Source organism: Protomyctophum parallelum, assembly GCF_964188405.1.
Source record: "Protomyctophum parallelum genome assembly, chromosome: 9".
Classification (NCBI taxonomy): domain Eukaryota; kingdom Metazoa; phylum Chordata; class Actinopteri; order Myctophiformes; family Myctophidae; genus Protomyctophum; species Protomyctophum parallelum.
The window spans coordinates 3110537-3126026 of NC_139706.1; the positions used below are offsets into that span (position 1 = coordinate 3110537).

Below are 15490 nucleotides of genomic sequence, written 5' to 3' on the forward strand. Positions count from 1 at the left end.
CAAATGCCCTCCTTTCTCACTGACGATTTTCTGACATTTTATTGACAATCCAATGTCTCAATGTTCTCAAATGTAAATCTGTGCTCCCACATACACGTTGCAGTATTTGGGCAATACTGAAGACACTAGAGATTCACAGGGAAGCCTCAAGCCACAACCTTTTATTTTATTTCTTTACAACGAAGGCAGACAGTGACTTATCTTTGGCCACTGGCTGTCTTTTTTTCCGTGCTGGGCAGGTTGTGTGGGTCCTGTGTCATTAATCGGTCCATCGCATCACGGAAAGAGAAACTGCGAACAGCCGCAAAGCTGGGTTGAAAACACAGAGGTAAAGTCAGTGACGTATTGAACGGCACTGCATAGTGCATACTATGTATCTGACTTGGCCAACCGAACTGTGCACAAAGTTATACGTTAAAATAGGGTATGATTCAACTTTCATGGATGGATGGATTTTTGTAGACAGACAGACAGACAGACGTGGTTCCCCTTCCTGTTTTTGGTCCACAAAGTAGAGCGAACCATCCATCACCTGATGAATCAAACACTTCACACTAGTACGGTGCATGCTGTACTGACCTGTTCCCCATCCACTCCAGCCCCATTGAGACAGAACAGGGTGAACACATCACCAGCGGTGGGAAAAGTACTCACATTTCTAAAGTATCAATACTGCAATGTAGAGGTACTCGGTTACAGTCCGTAATTCAAAATGTACTTGAGTAAAAGTGCAAAAGTATTGGAATCAAAATACGTGTGCGTGCGTGCTGTCGAACTAATGCCTGTCGGACTGTTAGTATGTCTAACCAACGTATGCACCTGCGTGTGTGAGTGTGTCTGTGTGTGGTTGCGTGTGCGCGTGCGTGTGTGCGCGTGTGCTGTCGAACTAATGCCTAACCAACGTATGCACCTGCGTGTGTGTGAGTGTGTCTGTGTGTGGTTGCGCGTGCGTGTGTGTGCGCGACTGTGCAAGCATGCGGTGGCTGGCACCACATGCATCTGCTCAGAGATTATTCCGACAGTGTGCAGAAGGCAATAATTGTAGCCAACACTCACAGTTCTTGGCCCAGCTGCTGCCAATATTGACATAATTATCACTTGAGCCGTGGAGCGATGAAATAACACTTATAATGAGATGTTTGTGTGCATATGTGTATGTATGTCACTTTGTCCACGATCAAATCCCAATAGGCCATAGCAGTGGTGCCACTCAAAAACAGTTCCAAGAGAAAAGAGTTTGCACACAATTTTCTGCTCCCATATATATTTACCTCAAGTACGTGGTACTTGAAGTAAATATATATGGTACATGGTACACCACGTACTTGTATGTAAATATATATGGGAGCAGAAAACTCTTTTCTCTTGAACTATCACTGTTTTTGACCCAGCACCCAGCCTATTAGGTTGTGGATGTGCCTGTCCTTTTGGCTGTTTTTCAACCCGTTTGTCACTCAAATATAGGGGGTGGGGGGTTGCACTGCCTGTCCCCTTGTACACAACTACACATGCAGATCAGGAAATCTGGAGACGATTATAAAAACATTTCATCTCTGATATGGCTCAATGCACACCTCTGGGATTTCAAAAGTACTCACCTTCATATAACTGGTCCCGTCTAATGTTCATGATAAAATGCCAGAGTTTATTTCTACTCATTCTGTGTCTCATGGGAGGGCTGTGGGCAGTTCAGAAACCCGTCCACCAGTGACATCATCGATGGGGAATCCAAGCTAATATAAATGGAAGGCTTTCTATTCCTGAAAAAGTTGTAATGTGATAATGGAGCCATTGTAAAAATCTAAATATATTTAAAACAATTATTGTTTAAAAAAGATCTGCCTAACAATGATGTCACTGGTGGACGGGTTTCTGAACTGCCCACAGCCATGAGACACGACTGAGCAGGGGTGGTATTTTATCATTAACATTTGTGTGGACCAATTATATCTCTGCTGTCAGAAGGAAACCTCATAACTCCAAAATGTCATTTTCCTGAAAAAGGTCATTTTTCAGGAAATTAAAAATTAAGAAAACCTTATATTTTTCAAAACAAAGCAATACAGCCTCATCAAAGTTAGTGTTGTAACTGTATATATTGTCAATTACTTTCATGAGAGAGGGGGAGAGGTGGTGGAGTTAGGTGACATTCACACCAGAAAGCTTTGCTGCAATTAAAACGAATCCTGCTGCGCATTGTCAGAAAGTGCACTTCGTTTGGCAGGTGTGAAGGCTCATTCGAATCCTAATGCGTATATCAAAGAACCTCATTCTACTCCGAGCAAAAACGGGGGTCATTTGATTACGATTCGGTGCAGGTATGAATGCAATCTGCAGTAAATTAAGGAAATGAAGCAAATGTGGCGGGTGAGGAGCTGAACACAGTTGGAGACGGAGAAGGCATATTTTACGCAGCGCAAAGATGTCCCGTTAGTTACCGTGGATAGACGTGGTCGAATGAGGAGACTGAAGCCCTGATCGAAATGAGGAAGAGTACATTAATCAATTGCTTATAGAAAACACATAAAAACACTGCAGTGTATTATAGCCTACATAATATTCTGTCTGTGCGTGCCGTAAACATGGAGTGCTGTCACTGTGTGGGGACTGGGGAGTTATATCAGTGCGCTCATCGCTGTGCCTCCATGCCCAAAAGAACAGTGTGTGGCGGCTGCGTGCGTAGAGAGAGAGAGAGAGAGAGAGAGAGAGAGGGGGGGGGGGGGGGGGTCCAGTCCCAGACGGCACGACACATGCACGTTATGCGTGTAATTTTTATCACCATATATTTCACTGTGTAGGCTAGTTTATGAATGGGATAAAGGCCTGCTGCGTTTCCAATTTCTGCGAATGACAGTGTGAAGGCAAACCACAGCAAATGAAATATGCAAGAATCCGCCCTGCATACGCATTGAGTCTACCGAAGTATTAGGTGAGAATGTGACCATAGTTGCTTTAGCAGATATTTTGAGGGTCCAATGGAGTTACCGTAAGAGGTTTTGTCCAAAGCACTTTTTACTACTTTCCATTGGTTCAATATTTTCGAAACAACATAGACGTAAAGGGTGCTCACTGGTATATGCCAAAAGAAAAACCTCAAAAAGTGAGTTATGAGGTTTCCTCCCGACACCAACGAAGGTTGAAAAGTGGTGAAGTGATCATTTAAGCAAAAGTATCAATACCATAGACATACTCTGTTACAAATAAAAGTCTGGTATACAAAAGGTTACTTGAGTAAAAGTATTGGCATTTCCACAGTTTTTCTACTAAACCACTAAAACCATAGACTCCAGGCATGTCATACTAGGTGCCTAAAACAGCTAGCCCATGTACAGTTCAACTCAAGCAGATATAAGCAGACAACGTTGTGAACTTGTAGATCGGCTATTTTCTGCAAAAGTACTTGGTGTAGAGGGGAAAAGGATGCTATAAATACAGTAGGCCTACACTAAGTGCCCCCTCTTTCCTTCGGTCAGGATGCAGAAGTGGGTGTGTTGCCTAAAAAGTTTGGGAACCACTGAATTAGAGCATCTCCAAGGCCAAGTCAGAATGTTCAAAAATAGGCCATGAACTCTGTGTGTCTCTCTTCCTGTCCCTCTAAACAACCCAAAACATCCTGAATTGGGTTCCTCAGACAGACATCTGGAACAAGCCCTGATGGACTTTGTTCCAAGTTCAACCAAAGTCAGTAATGGCATAATTTCAGCGCAGTCTGGCCATGAAACTCTGCCTACTCCTCCGTTGTGTATGTGTGTGTGTTGCTTTTTCAAGGAAAGTGGGCAGCATTGTATTACTCACACCCGTGTGAGTGGTTCAACTCCGTGTGGGGGTCTCCAGGGGGTCCCCGGAAATTCCAGACCCTCAGGAACGTGCCGGCTCTGGCGAGCCGCCCCGCGTCAGAAACAGACGAGAAATTACCGTTACCGTTTTTTAGATTAGATTAAATTTGATCGACACTGCACATAGTATACAAATACTTTGACAATGAAATGTCAAAGTATTGACAGTATCTACTGTACTGTCATCATATATACAGTATATACAGTTAATATGTACAGTTAATGTGTGTGTGTGTGTGTGTGTGCGCGCGCACGCACGTGTGTGTTAGGCTGCGCAACAGAGGCGCTATTTTCGTGCTCGGACACAGGGACACAGCCAGCCAGCCAGAGACACACAAAGCTCCCTATAGGAGTGGGACGTTGCACCACTCAAAAATAGCTAAAGTGAAATGAGAACTAGAATGACAACATGGCATGGGCTAGAACAATCTCACGCAGTATAAGTAGCTATACCGTTCATGCACTGTTGGCTTTCAGCTTAAGCCTACCCTGAGCTGGGCCTAATTTATGCTTTGAGTCTTTTCCAGTTGAAAATACATGATGATGTATGCCAGGGGTGCCCAACCTTTTTTGACCCAAGATCTACTTTCAAATTTGCCACCTAGCCGAGGGCTACCAGCCCAAAATGTACTGTAATAACCCATTCAATATGCACATGACCAACAGAAAATATTAATAGTCATTGTAAGGTCGGAATTACAAGAATGAAAACATTGCAACTTCTCATTTGGGACTCCACATTTATTGAACTCTGCCATACACACTGACAACACATTCATTCGAGTGTTTTTTTTTTGTGCTCTCAGCACTTTGTATTGACCTGTACTTTTCTTGCATTGTACCCATTCTGCAAATTGTAATATTACATTTTTTCCATCAATCAAAACAATCAACAGTCACTGATGTTCAAAGTCTCCGTTTTTTTATTCAAAAACCTTGGAATTGGAAGTGGACCTTATATAGTCCCATCCAAAACATTATCCAAAGTAGTTGTCACATGCAGACGCACACACGCAAACACACAGACACACACACACGCACGCAAACACACAGACACACACACTCAAAGATGTTGCGCCAAAACCTTCAAGATATCCTTCCAATTGGTCAGAGTCATCCTAGGTTTTTGTCGGTTGGCTGAGCTGACTATACACGCAGCTGCCGATTATTTTGATCGTTGGCGTTATAATCAGCTGGTGAACCGAGACTCTGGAAGACAGACATAATTTGCTCCAAAGGACATGCAGGCACCTTTTCAAAACGGTTGATAGGATGAAAGTAGATTGATAGGAAATGGGGAGAGAGAGATACGCGGGATGGGGAGAGAGAGATAAGCGGCAAAGGCCATCGGGATCGGGAGTCGAACCCGCGGCACGCTGTCAGGCTGGCTCAGCAGCCTATAGGTGCCTAGAGACGGTTGAGCTAACCGTCCGGGCCGTCATTTCCTCTATTATTCAGTATTTGTTTTCTTCTGCTTGTCTTTTCCAAAAGTCAGTCGTCAAACTGGCCTCGATTGACTGCAAATTGTTACTTTTGACTGGGTCCTACCAGAGTGGAAGTAAGACCAGTGAATTTACTATGCTTTGTAGTCACACAGGGGAACATTTGGACTCGTTAGATAAACAGTGTCACCAACAAGGTCACCAAAACAAAACCAGCCGTTTGGAACAGCTTGCTTAATCCAGTGTGTGCTTCTATATTTATCTCAGTGCTTATTTTGATGATTCCAATCATGGTCATCTTAAAATGACTACTGACAAAATGACCAGAGACATTTAAATAGGCTAACCTTTTTTTGAGTGTCAAAGCCAGTGCACTGACCCATTTGTTTTTCCGGCTGTACTATTTCTTCTTTTTATTTCTTCTTGTCTACAGCCAAAACAGAAGACAAATTACAAGAAGTGTATATAAGAAGTGTCACAAGGAAGAGATAAAGCAGAGATAGTTGTGTAGATGCCAAATAGTGCACACAGACTGCAGGAAACTGAACAGCAGGAACCTATACAGTAGTTATCTGTAGTTCTAAGCTTAATTCAGCACAAACCAGTCGGCCGATGAAACATTGTTTTTACCCATGCAAAGTAGCCTCCAGCGCTGGTTTGCAGTGTTGCCAGGTCTGCATATTATAATCAACTTTGGGCTCGTTTTCCTGTAAAGTGGCTTGTAAATATTCATAGTTGCCGCGGGTTGCTTTCGTTTGTGTGGTTGAGCCCCTAAGCAGCCTTTAACATTGGTCCCGTTGCTATGCAACGCCTCCGTCACCACAAGCTATGTTTCTATGTCAGTGGTTCTAAAACATTTTCATGTCAAGGACCCCCAGAATTATATGTATTTGGCCGCCGACCCCCATCTCAAGATATGTTGTTCCAGGGACCCCCCCAGATGCAAAGATTTGAATTTAAAATGTTTGCTGTGAAAGAATATATATTCAAAGATTTGCACAATTTTGCAGATGCATTTACTACTTTCACTTCCACAAAAGGGGGAAATAAAAACAACAAAAACGAAATTACAAAACAACAACAACTAAATCTATCGGTATCAACTATCGGCTAAATTGTTATTTTAAACATCGGTATCGGCCAAGAATTTCCATATCGGTGCATCCCTAATGAACTTAATTTTTTTTTTTCTTTGACCCAAAAACTGGGGGATAAGTGCTGGGGGAGGTAGGTAGCAGGTATTGTCGGGTCGATAGTGGAGACCCTCTAGGTCTCTAGGAGGTGAAAGGCAGACAGCAGGATCACATGGAAGTGGCTTAAGACCAAGAGGTCGATACGGAAGCTACAGGAGACTGTCTGGGTGTTAATGGAAGCAGCTTTGAAAGAATGATTGGTTGATCTCCCCTTGTCCCCTAGGGTAGGTATAGGTACCCTCACAAAAAACATGCAGTAAATCCTGGTCTCTAATACTGCCTCCCGCTGGCCAGCCGGGGCGCCTGATAGAGGGGAAAGGAACTGGTTGGAATAGCGTGTTATTTCCAGCTACGTTCAACTGGGGAACCCGCCCCCCGTCAGGTGGCTAATTGGACTCCTCAGTCCTCATGAATTGAAGGCAGCATGTGATCAGTCCGTTGCTCTCCCCAGGTTGGCAGAGGAAGTGTAGCTAGACAATTGACACTGGGTGGAAAAACAATGGGTTACAAAAATCATGGGGTAAAGATTAAGAACAAATAATAAAAAAGAATGACCGGAACCATATTCTACAAAAATAACAGTTTTCTGAAAAACTAGGATATTAATAAAATCTGGGAATACATTTCTTACCAAGAATCTTCTTCACCAATGTGTTTGTAAAGGCGTCTATTCACATATCCCACATTGGTTTATATTCAACCACCCTAGGGGAATTATTGACAGCTGCTGAAAGTTGGGGTACCATACAACCATTATAAGGCAAAATGTTCTAAATTTCATTATGCTTTAAGTAGCATGTGATGTGTCAAACTAGGGGTTTTTCATCATTCTGAATCCATTAGTTTTACACGAAAAACACTCCTTTCTCCTTTCTATTTGGCCGCCGACACCCATCTCATCTCCAGAAGTAAATATTTGAGTTAAAAATGTTCGTGAAAGAATATATATTCAAAGATTTGCACACATTATGACAGAGTATAGTCACTAAGCATTACATTGATAATTGTATTGAAAATATCACCTATAGGCTAATTGTAGGATATAGAATCCCAAAAGGGGGGTTGATTTTGACAGGAAAACGAAGGACAAGTGAGAGTGAGAGTGAGAGTGAGAGAGAGAGAGAGAGAGAGAGAGGGTGCCGACTCGGTGTGAATGTACGAACACAGCGTGCTCTCTCGTGAGACAGAAATGGTGTGTTGTCATTGTCCTGTCTCCCGGTCCTGACTCCTGTGACACTGACATTGGAGAAAGAAGGAACGGAGGACAGTGTAGCTTCACACACTGACATCTATAAATAAATCCCATCAATGTAACTGTCTTCATTCTCTCTCACTCCCTCTCTCTCTTTTTCTCTCTCTCTCTGTCTCTCTCTCTCCCCCCCCCATCAGATCTGTTTTGTGAATGTCGACGAACAGAAAGTGGATTTTCGCAATGACAGAATTGTTGAGGTGAGCAAAACTCTTCTACTCTGTCCACCCTCTTTCTCTGCTGTCACTCATCTAATGTACAGTATATACAGGGCCTATAGAAATAGACCATTTTTACATAAATTACACTGGATTTTACTGCACATTCCTCTCCTTAGCCCTAGAACGGCTCTTGTTGTTTCATACAGTATATACAAGAGCCATATAACGGGTCTCACAATTGGCAGGTGCCTTGCGATAGGTGCTGGGTAATTAACCACCTGCCAATTGTGAGACCCACACTTTTGTGTTTCCCTGGTCAATTGGCGATGACGTCTGCGGTAAACAGGACGTATTCGTAAAATCAGTTCATTGATCATTCCGGCCCCCCCCCTGCACGGAGAGAAAGACGTCCGTGTGCATCTCTTGAAAAAGTGGAGATAATTGACTAAATACATGTTTTGTGCCAGAACTTTCACATGGATATAAAACTAGAGGACCATATTTCACTCACGTCTTTGGAATTATTTAATGGGCGAGTACAAACTGAGCATTTATCACATTTAGGCCGCCAATTTGGAACCCGACCAGAAGTTAAGCAGACTGTTCTATGCCTCTGATACATGAACTTTTACTAAGTTAATTAAAAGATCACAGGCGTTCTAGGTCTATCCTCTCCTCTGCTCTTCAGTGTCTCATCAATGCTGTAAAAAGTGTCTCAGTTGCCATGGATCCAGGATAATTAGAAAGAATTAGAGGGTTGATCTGTTTAGGCAATGAGTAGGTTTGTTCCCGTTAGTCACCCCTTGTGTCGGTGGAGGCAGTGATAACATCCCATGATACTATGAGCCGTTTCACAGAACTTCACACACACACATTAACAGCTAAAAGACAAATCATCCAATTAGAGCATTTTTCTACAATGATGATTTGTGTAGTCGAGTAGTTCAGTCGGTAGAGCTCTCACCTTTGGACCACAAGGTTTGATCCCGGGCACCGCCAACTCAGCATATGAGTAGCACAGCTTGGGTGTGGCAAGTCGTGTGGTAAGTACTTTGATCCGATGGTCAGACTCCATCTCCCATGGGTCTATAGTGCATTGTAACAGGTACAAACTCCATCTCCCAGGGGTCTATAGGGCATTGTAACCAAGGTATATTAAATGGAGGCAAGGTCACCGACGTCATTTGCGCGATCACGCAATTCCAGACGGCAGATTTGTCGCACCATTGCCAAACTGCACCCGGAAGTTTGGCAGAATGCACTGGAGTCAATGAGAGCTCAGTGACCAGCTCTATTTATATATAAAATACACTGGAGTCAATGAGAGCTCAGTGACCAGCTCTATTTATATATAAAATACACTGGAGTCAATGAGAGCTCAGTGACCAGCTCATGAACAAACATTTATGAATGACTGAGATCTTTTGTAATGTAATCGCTTCTGGCAAATAACAGAAGACATAACACATTATTGTCTGCTGCGTTGCTTTTCGATGTGTACACTGTAATTTTATAGAGGTATCTAAAGAGCAAAAAGTATGTTTCTGAACATGCCAAGTATCGCGAGACTGCCCACCGTTTCCTGTCTGGCAGCCAAAGACCCCGGAACAGAAACTGTACCTTAAATCCCCAAATAGAATGATGTACTGTGCACATCGAGAAGCAAGTGATTAGAAAGCAAACTGTGATGTCTTCTTTCATGTGCCTGAACCGATTATATGACACAGGTCTCAATGGTGCATAAATAATGTTTGTTATGAGCTGGTCCAGCTTGCTCCAGTCACTGCTTTGTATACATGTCACTTCCCGTGCGAGATTCATATCATATGTCTATTGTCGTCTCTATTTGATGAAGTAGAAATATAGGTCTGTCTGTCGTACAATAGTGCATTGTAACAGGGACAGACTCCCAGGTGTTAGCGGCTGATACCGACAATAAGCCTCTCAGGACCTACTTATGCTCTTCTCTTTACAGAAGCTGGCTCAGGTTTCTCCAGACTTGCCAAAGTTGATGGAGTCACTGAGTGTGCACCAACCCAAGGAAAATGAGATCCTTTTGCTTGGTAGCCTCAAGGCCCCAGACAGCAGTCAGACTCACCCACACACCCACACTCAGGTGAGTGAGCTTCACCTGTCACTCAACCACACTCAAGATGAGTGAGTTTCAGTGCTTCATACAATTCATCCATGTCACTTCTGTGTTTGCCTCAGTTGGCTCCAAGTGGTACACAGTACACACTGACACATTAATGAATGGACAGGTGTCAGTCAAATGGAAGACATCGAAGAGGAAGGATGGGTGGGGGGGCATCATAATATGGATGTCAGAACCGTTCAGCTCCACATATGGAGAACTAAGGGTTTGAGGTCAGATGTAGAGTTGCTAGCGGCTCCATATATGCAGATATAGGTGATGATCCAGTCTTCTCCATATATGGCTATCCAGGGTTTGATGAGGTCAGTGTCGTGATCTTCATATTATGGAGACGGCCATATATGGAGTGTGTCACGAGGCATGACAGACTGACGACCATATATGGTGGTGTGACGTGTTACGAGGCGTGACACACTGACAGCCATATATGGAGTCACTGAAGGACTGACGGGTACGGTCGCAACAATTGGCAAACACTTCTGTTACTTCTGTTCCAAAGATATATTACAAAATGAGACTCGAGTGTCTTTTCATGCATCTTCATCGGATGTGCAACTCTATATCGTGCCACCACGCCCTCGTCTCAGGTAGCCTAGAAGTGTCCAACCCCAGTATGCAGTGTGTTCAGCAAGGTCAGTTGTCGTTGTGGCAGATTTCCCTCCTGTGATGCTTTCTCCTGGGTCCCAGATGTGGCGGTGACAACGTGTGGGCCCAGCAGAGTCCCACTCCTGCTTCCAGGAGGACCACATCCATGCCTTTGTAGACAGGTCCTCAGGGAAGGATCTGAGCATCTCTTGTTCAAAGTCAAAGTCTGCTGTCCCATCATTGGAGTGGTCCTGGAAATCTATGGGTTCTTCCTCTTATTTAGGCTATCGGTTTCATCAGGCGGGTGGCTGATGAAAAAAAACAATCTCTCATTTCTGACTTGAAGGACAACTTTAGTTTTTTTCAACCAAGGTTCATGTTTTAGGTTGTTATTAGAGAAAGTAAAAGAATGTTTATTTTAATTTGCTGCTTTCTTTCGTTTTAGCGATTTTAGCTATTTTTGACAGGGGGCAGGAGCATTCGAACATGGGGCTAAATACATTTTTAGTTTTTTTACAAAATGTTCCCCCCTCCCCCCCCCCCCAAGTCCGTATATATATGGACGTCTAGGTGACGTCATCCCAGGTCTGTGTGTAATTAATATATATATATATATATATATATACATACATAGCGCTACGAGCTTGTACATCTGCTATTTTTGAAAAATCGTGAAAATGTGGCGCAAGTCTTTGAATGTATATTCTTTCAGAGCAATTTTTTTTTAACTCAAATCTTTGCTTCCGGGGGGGGGGGGGGGGGCACTGGAAAAAACATAACATGAAAATGTTTGAGACGACTGACATAGAAACATGGGCTTTTCAGAAAACTGTCAGGATGTAGAAGGCATTTGTAGAATAGTCCTCAGGTCTAAGTGGTTAATGTATGTTTTGTAATAAATCTACAAAGTAACTAGTAACTAATGTTTAAGTAAATAATATTGGGGAAAAACTAAAGTGCAAATACCTCAACATTTTAAGAAATGACCGGAAGTACTCAAATACCCTCGAAAACTGTTTTTAACATTGTAACAACATTTTGCAATAACAATAACATTGTAACGCTAATGACATTGTAACACTGTAATAACATGATTGAACAACACTCACCGGTCTGCCGGGTCCACAGGCCGGGAAGAGGCAGGGAGCCAAATCTGTACCTCTCCCCCCCGCTGTTCTGAGGAGGGTTCCAGACAAGAGCACCAGACATCATTCTCCTTTAAAAACAAACAAAAAAAGTATATTTAAAAAACTAAAATCAGACCCGTCTGAAGTGAGTGGTGCTGTACTGTACTGTACTGTACTGTACTGTACTGTACTGTACTGTACTGTACTGTACTGTACTGTACTGTACTGTACTGTACTGTACTGTACTGTACTGTACTGTACTGTACTGTACTGTACTGTACAAGCCCTCCTCCCTGGCCTGTGTGTGTGTGTGTGTGTGTGTGTCTGGCTGTGCAACAGTGACACTTGGTAGTGAACAAACGCTATAACGCTATTTTCGTGCTCGGACACAGGGGCCCAGCCACACACATAGCCGTCTATAGGAGTGGTTCCACAACTCAAAAATCACACCGTGTGAAGTGAGGGGCGCTCATCATCATCACGAATGGTGGTCCCTAGTGTTACTTCCCACTGACATCTGACTGCATGGTTAGCGGATTTGCTCGTCTACATATGACATTTTCTTTTGAAGTGTTTGAATTGACTCCTTTAAAGCAGGAGTATACCATTCTGGCACGATAGTTACACAAACGGTTGGACGTTGTTAGGAAAAACATAAGTACAACAGTAAAAAAAGAAAAAATGCATTTCAATGTCCAGTACATTTAGTGGTGCTTTTCAACCCTCTTCATATCAAGGCGCATTATTGATTTATTGGGCATTTGAGCCACGGAACGACCATTTGATGACATTTAGCCTCTCAGACCCAAAACTAAAGAATATTTTCATGTCGTTGGATAAGATTTTGCTGTATTGATGTTGGTACCATTAGGAGAGAGAACAGGCAGACATTGATCAAAATAACAATTCTTCTACATTATTTTTTGTGTGGACTTCTGGTAAATTAAGTAATGCAGATGTTTTACAATAATTTAACTCTTGAGAGCGTAAAATGATACCAAATGGACCGTACGGGTCCATTTGGTATCATTTTACGCTCTCAAGAGTTAAAGATCTAATAAGGGTCCATTTGGTTAACAAATCTCCATCATTTAGCTGGGGACCACCCAGATCACTGGTTGAGATCATTACTACAAAACACACATCAACCACATTAAGCCCTATATAAACTTCGGCCATTTGAAAATTGCTGATCTACAAGCATGCGATGCGACACAATGTGAGTTTGTAGATCTGCCATTTTCAAAAATATTTGTATACAATTTATACATTTGATAACTAGTGAAATGAGACATTCTGCATAATAATTGCGACCGTAGATTGCAGATTACTATGAAAACCTGCGGCTCTGTCACCATATACGGGCATCAGTCCGTCACACCTCGTGACACAAGAAGTGAGGACAGAGCGACACGGAGGCTGCCATGACACTCCATATATAGGCATTGCATTGGGACTGGATTACCCAGAAGCCCTGAGAATTAATATTCATCAAAACCAGAGCAGAACTCCCACCACGGGACTCAGGCAATCAATTAATACAGTTGCAACCACTATATTAATGGCAAGTATTCCATACAAATTGTGAACTATCCGTTCAAGCAAAAGTATCAATGCTTCCAATATGTCCAGATTTCAAAATGTACTTGATTAAAACACCGTAGACATGTTATTTATTATGAGCTACTTTCTGTCAAGAAATTATGTGCAGGTGATTATTTTGTGTGTGTTGGAAGCTCTCATTGAAGTCACTGAACGGCCCTGCGTACCACCCGTTTTGAATTTGTATAATGCAGGAGGCAGCACAACGGCCAGTTGTGTTTTAAGCATCATGTTATACTTTAGCTATTGAAAAATAGCAGATCTACAAGCTCATAGCGCAGCACCGAGTGATGCCTTCCGCAGTGTCAACAAATTAACACCCTTTTACTTCTCTTGTGTGTGTCGTTACTTAAACATGGTCTATATGTTGTACACCAGGAAACATGATGCAACACAACTGCACAGTCACTTCCAATCCAGCAACTCTAAACATTGCAGCTGTAGGACAAGCTTGAATTATCCTCTTTCAATCTGCCAAAGCGTTTGTTTCATAAAAATCCACCGTAGACATGTTATGTGTGTCTCCAATCCAAATGCACATAAAGCTATATCAACTGTGGACCCAGGGGGACGATTTGTATGAAATGTATACAAATGGCAGATCTACAAGCTCACAACATGTCCAACAGACAGCGCGACACACACACAGACAGTAAGTAACCAAAAAATAGCCTGAGATAGAGTAGAAATACTCCAGTATTAGGCTAAATAAAAGCTTCATATCACACACAACGGGCATTTATTTCGGGCATTCTTCTCATCCCTGAGTTGTTACTTCAATCCATGCCGTGAGAACTATATCTCCACAAAAAATTATAAACACATCAACAAAGTGTATCACAGTACATAACATTGATCAAACAAATGAAATACAAACGTGTAGAAATGAGCTATGCGCAGGTGAACGTGTCCATCAAAACAAAACATCAAAGACTAATCTAATATAAAATACTGAGTCGTTGGCGTGAAAAGAGGTTCTTCTTGAATTTTATGTTCTTATAATGTCCTTTGACAGTCTGCTTTGGCTTCAGACGTCGTTTGTAACACTAAACTGCAAGTGTGCTGCTGCTTCCTTCATGCAGAGTAGACCAGTGTCTGAAGCCAAATTCCAATTCCAATCCCAAAATCTCGGCCACTCGCTCGCTCACACTCGGTCACTCCGGCATGGCAAATGATGGTGAAATTGGTGACCTGTCAAAATATGTGACCATCTTGTGGACTTCACACAACTTACATGGAGGTCTTTAAATACGTGGCCTGAATACCGCTATATTGAACTCTGCTAATAAACAAACTGCAACGATTTACATTCGGACACTGATGTCATGTGATGTCAACACGTCACATATTTCAGCAGGTCACCAATTTCACCGTAACACCTCCATGCTGGAGTGAGCGAGTGTGAGTGAGCGAGTGGCCGAGATTTTGGGTATTGGAATTTGGCTTGAGTGAGACAAAGTTTGTACCACCTGTGTGCAATGCCATGCAATCATGCATCAATCAGTCAATCAATCATGGTCCAGTGTTGCTACTGACAGACAGGGAACTTGGTTCTGCCTCAGAAAGTTATCAAATCATGTTTTTACATTTTCTAACCTCATGTGAAATCAATTATGAACCACATTAATTATTGTATCATGAAATTATTGCGAATTATGTTTTATGAATAGTATTTTTAAAGTAAGCATTTTAATAACAGCACTTACACAAATGGACCCGTCAAGAGTAAAAAATTGTTAAATACCTGCATTAGGCTAATTAATTTACTATAAGTCTTGTACAATTAGATGTAAAATAATTGTCATTTTGATCAACGTGTGCCTGTTCTCTCAAAATCAATACAGCATGGATGTGCTGTTTACTTTTCTAGGTAGTTCACCTTTCACCTTTCACCTAGTAGGCCCTATGTGTAATGGAGACCAATGTTCTTTTGCTTAAAGGGACACTTCACCCTTTTTGCAAAAGAATATATGTTAATGACGTTTAGAAGCTTTAGAACACTTTCCTGGGGGTCTTTATGTGTGTAATATGTGGTTTTAGATATTTTAGATTGTAGCAGTGAGCCCAGTGTCTCTGATGTCATGGACACTGGGCTCACTTCCTTCCTGGACTACAATTCCCATAATACTTTGGTGCACTG

At 42.3% G+C, this 15490-nt stretch overlaps 1 protein-coding gene across 1 annotated transcript in view; it reads left to right on the plus strand.

Moving 5' to 3' along the window:
* Nucleotides 1-15490, plus strand: part of sphkap (SPHK1 interactor, AKAP domain containing) — a gene marked incomplete at its 3' end in the record, with an annotated part of 60434 nt that overhangs the window by 20488 nt on the left and 24456 nt on the right. The window contains 2 exon segments of the mRNA XM_083772487.1: nt 7861-7920; nt 9857-9997. Of these exon segments, the coding sequence (XP_083628613.1) occupies nt 7861-7920; nt 9857-9997 (201 nt within the window).